Consider the following 6321-nt stretch of genomic DNA (forward strand, 5'->3'; position numbering starts at 1 on the left):
CACGGCGCAAACGGGAGTCCGGATGGCCCCTGTGCATGGACAATCCAAACACAGACAGGTGTTGCCGCAAGGAGTGGCCGGCAGAACGGAAGTGGCGTGACACCGGGGTGTCATTGCCGACGTTGATATCTCGGAGGTGTTCCGCGAATCGGTCGGCCAGGCGCCGCCCCGTTTGTCCGATGTACAGGGATTGGCAGAGAGAGCAGGAGAGGCAATATATGATGTTGGTAGATATATATATATATATATATATTTAGATGATAATATACACACACACACATCATCATAATCAACATTGTCATTTAATGTCTGTTTTCCATGCTGGCATGGGTTGGACGGCTTGACCAACCACTCCACAGAGTGTACTGGGTGCCTTTTATGTAGCACCAGCACCGATATCAATTCTGCTGTGGTGGACAGGTCTTCTTGAGTACAGCAAAGTGCCAGATATTTCGGTCTTTAGTCATCTCTTTCATAAGGCTCATTGTCTCAAGATCAACCTTACTCACACACATACACACACACATAACATGTGTATGACTGTGAAGTCATATGACATAGTAGTGAGGTTGTTGCTCTCATGATTGAAGCTCATGGTTTTGATTCCCAGATTGATGGTACATTGTATTCTTCAGCAAAACCCTTCACTTCACATACACACATACATGCGTGCATACACATACACATGCGTGCGCATGCACACACACACACGCACACATCTGAAAAGTAATGAGCGTCCTACCTACCTGCATGTTTGAAGATCTTTCAAGAAGATCACTGGAGTTATCAGTGAAATGTGGAGCAGGGCTCCCGCAGTTTGCTGGATCATTCCCTTTGCGGTACCTGTCTCGACCACGCAATACAGCTGATTGCTCACGAGATATGGGCAATGGACTAAGAGCACCGGCTGGGTCCAATACTTCTGATGTACGAGTGAAAGGTATAAAATCTCCTTCTTTCACTGGACCCTGCAATGGGGAGTTATCTGAATATTTTTTTGCTTTAAGTAATGGTTGTGGCTGTTGTGGTACCCGTTTATAATCATCGTAATTGTATTTATTGACTTCAACGTTTGAATCTGAGGATGAATTGAGTTTGCAGAAAATATAGAAGGTGATCAGGCATATCAGAAAATAATTAGAATATTAATACAATCATGTTAATTCATTAGTACATTCATGCTAATTATTAGAACAATAATGCTAATTCATGCCATATTTATATATCTACTATACAGGTTACATATATCATAAGCTGTGCATTGTGTTCTTGAGCAAGACACTTCATTTCACATTGCTCCAGTTCACTCAGTTACAGAAATGAATTGTGATGTCACTGGTGCCAAGCTGTATCAGCCTTTGCCTTTTCCTTGAATAACATCAGTGGCATGGAGATAGAAGCCTGGCATGTATGGGTGACTGCTGGTCTTCCATTAAACAACCTTGCCTGGACTTGTGCTTCGGAGAGGAACTTTCTAGGTGCAACCCCATGGTCATTCACAACCAAAGGGGGTCTTGTTATCATACCTTGATACTGTGTGGACTGAGAGCCTCACTTACAGGCCACTGATATTAAATAAAAGTGTTAAACATATATGGTATGCAAATTAGTGGCCCCGCTTCTCTAAAGCTACCAGATTTGTTGTGTATAAATGGATTGGTTAGTTATATTTCTGGGATTGGTCAGAGGATGTAGACACCCCTGATGAGACTTCAATAATGTTTGAAAATCAATTGAGGGGTTACTCTTCAACTCTTTTACTTGTTTCAGTCATTTGACTACAGCCATGCTGGAGCACCACCTTTAGTCGAGCAAATCGACCCCAGGACTTATTCTTTGTAAGCCTAATAATTATTCTATCGTTCTCTTTTGCAGAACCGCTAAGTTACAGGGACATAAACACACCAGCATCGGTTGTCAAGCAATGTTGGGAGGACAAACGCAGACACACAAACATACACACACACACACACACAAACACACACACACACACACACACATATATATATATACATATATACGATGGGCTTCTTTCAGTTTCCGTCCACCAAATCCACCCACAAGGCTTTGGTCGGCCCGAGGCTATAGTAGAAGACACTTGCCCAAGGTGCCACGCAGTGGGACTGAACTCGGAACCATGTGGTTGGTAAGCAAGCTACTTACTTTTGTTTTTTTTCTGTGTATGGAGAAATAGTCAAATTCGCCATATTTTTATGTCCACCATGTAGGTTTATATATAAGACCCAAGTCGTTTTCTACTTAGATCTTAAGAAAGAAGTTGGTAGGGTTCAACAAGAGCTGGATTTAGGCAATAACTAAATAAATAAATAAACTAAACCCACTACAGATTAGAGTCTTTCAATCTTCAGAAACCTTCAGATATTCATGCTCAAATCTGCCAGAACTTATTAAGAATGAATAGATATGTAGTAGGAATATTTGGCAACCAGATCATTATATCCAATGTTGCAATTTACTAAGATATTACCAATGTCATGAAAAAAAATCTGACCAATCAAGACTTTGCGTGATAATGGCTCCAACAAGAATTTAATTTTTGGTGTTCTTGGCCAAAAACCACCACTTTATATTCAGCACAGCTAACCCCAACTAACAGTAAATGGTAGACAGTAGACATCAAACTGGTCACAAAAGATAGCAGTAAACAAAACGGTGAATAGCAGCTGACCCATGTGCTGGATCAACACAAAGGCAAATGATCAGATGGCAAACAAAAGACATCAGAAGGCAGTAGCACAACCAGCAGCTAACCACAATGGACAAACAGCAACAGCAACACAAGGACCAGCTAACATTTTGCCTGCTGCTACATTCACACCAATCCAAGAACAACAATCTTCAAACTCTCACAATATTTTGTCATTCGCAGTAATGACATCCTTTTATTTTTGTCTATGAAAAGAATAAATACTTTGTTTATCAAAAATCTGAAACAGAACTCAGTATAACACATACATTATGATACATATTCAATTTTTAAGAAACTTCCTGATGTCATTTTTTTAACAAAGTGCCTTTAACGACTTCACCCAATCTAAATCCAGCAATGAGTTAAATGTTGCATTTCTTACCTAAGACCAGAACCTCTCTCTCTCTCTCTCTCTCTTACTTTACATAAAGACTGGCAGAGGGCTGAGTTAATAGGCTATAGGACTGAGTTAATAGATTATAAAGTTATATTAAAAGGTTACAGTATGTCACAATGTGACATACTGTAACCTTTTAATATAACTTTATAATCTATTAACTCAGTCCTATAGCCTATTAACTCAGCCCTCTGCCAGTCTTTATGTAAAGTAAGAGAGAGAGAGAGAGAGAGAGGTTCTGGTCTTAGGTAAGAAATGCAACATTTAACTCATTGCTTACAACCTATTAGGATGAATCTATTGATTGGTTCAACCAACCAACCAACAAGGGGAACCTCTACCTCTGACTTAACCAAAAGCTTTGTCTTGTTAGCTATGGAAAACTTGCTAGCTTGTATCCTGTCACCTGAACTGTGCTGTACCCATGATCATCCAAAGGTGCTTAACTTTCTCTAGTCTGTTCTACTTTGTTGTTGTTAGATACCAACAGGTTGGTGCAACTCAGTGTTGCGTGCAGCAGGAGCAGTGTATGATTGCCAAGTGTTTTGTTTGCTATCAATAACCAAATTTAAAACCTAGCGCAAGTAAGATCTATGAATGGATGGATTTAGCCAAGTTGACATGCTTGAGATACACATCATAAGATGTTGTTGAAGAAATGTTTTGACTGGAGGTCAAATGTCACACAAAGCAGAGGTAAGTTACCTAGACAGCACTAGAATGAGAAGCAAGTCAAAGTGACCCCTTGGATATTGTTGGACCTCTGCATTACATAATGCAGGATCAAATTTCCATGGAAACATGATTATGTACTTGCAGAGTCCGCTTTGGCCTATGTTAGCACAATCCTCTGATCTTCGTTAAAATGATGCTAATGAAAGCAATAGTAATGATGAACAGGATGAGGAGAGTGTAGATGATGACAATACCAGCCATGATGACAACAACAGTCATGATGACAATAACAGATGTTATTGATGATGATGCTGATGCTGCTGCTGATGATGATGATTATGATGATGATGATGCTCTTATGAAATAGTTGACACTTTAAAAAAACAGAACAGAATGCATTAGAATACTAAACTTCGGTACCAATTGTACATTTTCTTTTGTACAAGATGTTGTTAAAGCTACTTTATGGGAAAGAAAAACTGTCCTATTTTGCAACCAATCATATACGGAATCTGTTCAGTCGTTTGTTTATTCATTTATTTTTATTTGTTTATTTATTTATTTATCTATTTATCTACTGACAGGGTGGGGTCGCAAAGAGAGAATGTAGACGTGTAAACATGCAAACCAATCCAACCCCAAGCTGACATAGCAACAGCAAAACGGATGTAAGAACTGAAGATGTCAGAAGGAATTAAAGAATTCTGCAGTTGTTTCAAATTGCCAACTGAATATATTTGCAAAAGAAAGAGATCTCGCGTAATAATAATAATAAATAATAACAATTATTATTATTTTTATTATTATTATTATTATTATAAACCCTGAAGCAGTTCTCTCCCCTTAAAGGGAAAGGTCACCCTCTTTTTTATTTCTTAGTAAATTCTCTCTCTCTCTCTCTCTTTATCTATCTATCTATCTATCTATCTATCTATCTATCTCTTTTACTCCAAAAGCAACTGTAGGTGGCAGCACTAACAGTCACCAGTCAAATTTCCCACATGTAAGAAAAAAATTTTTTCCAATAAAAACAAAAAGAAAAAAAAAATCCCTTCTATCACAAAATATTTTTTTTAAATAAACAAAAAGTAAACAAACAAATTAAATAACCAAAGATAGCTTTGCACAATTTAAGATAAAGACATAAACAATTTAGGATAAAAACTGCAAGAAATGTAAAAAAAAAAAAAAAAATTTTTTAAATTAAAAAAAGTAGCAAAGTGTAAAAATAGTTAGAAAATTTAGTGCCAAAATCTTACTCGTTTTGGTATTTTGTTTGTTAGTTTGCAATTTCCTGTTAGACGTTGGCATAGGAGGGGAACTATGGTGTCGTGAAAATCTTACTGGTGCCTTTTTCTGAAAAACACTTTTCAGCGGTGATGTTGTTGATTTAGTTCTTGCTGTTGGTTTTGTTGTTGTTTCTGTTTTGGTTGTTCTTGATGGTGGTGGCTGTGTTCGTTTGTTTCTTAGTCTTGACACACGAGGAGACGGTGGTCCATTAAATTCGTCACCAGCCTTAATTGTAACTGGGTCGTGTGATTCGCTGCAAGACTGTCTAAGAATGTTTGAAGTGTTGTAATCTACAAGCTGATCATTGGAACCATCTGTTTCCCAAGTTGGAGTTTGAAGCTTTCTGCTTGTGATATTTTTCTTTGACTTTCTTTGAAGAAGGGGTAGCTGATTTGAAGATTTAGTTGGTTTTGAGCCTAAATTAAAATGTGATTTAAAATATATTATGATATAATATAATATAATATAATATAATATAATGTAATATAATGGTTTCAAATTTTGGTACAAGGTTGGCAACTTTTTAAAGAAAGATGTAAAACAATAACATTGACTCCCAAGTGTTCAACTGGTACTTATTTTATGGACCTTGAAAAAATGAAAGGCTAAGTCAACTTTGGCTGTATTTGAAACACAAAACAAAAAAACCAGAAGAAATGCTGCTAAGCATTTTGTCAGGCATGCTAACAATTCTGCCAACTCATATACTGAAATAAAAATTTAAAAAATTAAAATAGAATAAATATATAATAAAATAACATGGAAATGAAATAACATAAAATGAAATAAAGATAAGAAAAAAACAAGAAAAGAATCTAATGACATACCAGTGATACTTTGGAGTCCCTGCCTTCTTTTATTTGTAGGTTTGATTGTTCTCATCATCTCATTGTGATTATCAAGCTTTAGCTCAGAGGGAAACTTCTTCTTCGTCTCACCAACATCAGCAGCAGCAGTAGCAATAAACACCTCATCATCGTCATCATCATCATCATACAGGTATCCACTTTCTCCATTAATCAAGTGGTACAAACTCTTCTTGTCTCCTCCATAAATGCCATCTAATCATACACAGAAAATTAAATTAATAAATATATATATATATATATATATATACACAGCTGAAATTGCAAAGATAATCTGGAACTCGACTGAGGAAAGAAAATTCTGAATGACCCATCCTTGTTTTCTTTGTATTGTCTGTCTCGATGTTTTGTTGTCCCTTTTTTTGTATCACGTAACTGTCTGG

The 6321-nt window shown here is 36.9% G+C and overlaps 1 protein-coding gene across 2 annotated transcripts in view; it reads right to left on the reverse strand.

Moving 5' to 3' along the window:
* Positions 1-6321, reverse strand: part of LOC106881276 (probable WRKY transcription factor protein 1) — a 54448-nt gene that overhangs the window by 13857 nt on the left and 34270 nt on the right. For both annotated transcript variants that reach the window (XM_014931604.2, XM_014931603.2), the window contains exons 16-18: positions 5900-6133; positions 5042-5488; positions 747-1078 (exon numbers count right to left, since the gene is read on the reverse strand). In XM_014931604.2, the coding sequence (XP_014787090.1) occupies positions 747-1078; positions 5042-5488; positions 5900-6133 (1013 nt within the window). The remainder of the gene's footprint in view (positions 1-746; positions 1079-5041; positions 5489-5899; positions 6134-6321) is intronic.

Source organism: Octopus bimaculoides, chromosome 20, assembly GCF_001194135.2.
Source record: "Octopus bimaculoides isolate UCB-OBI-ISO-001 chromosome 20, ASM119413v2, whole genome shotgun sequence".
Classification (NCBI taxonomy): Eukaryota; Metazoa; Mollusca; class Cephalopoda; order Octopoda; family Octopodidae; genus Octopus; species Octopus bimaculoides.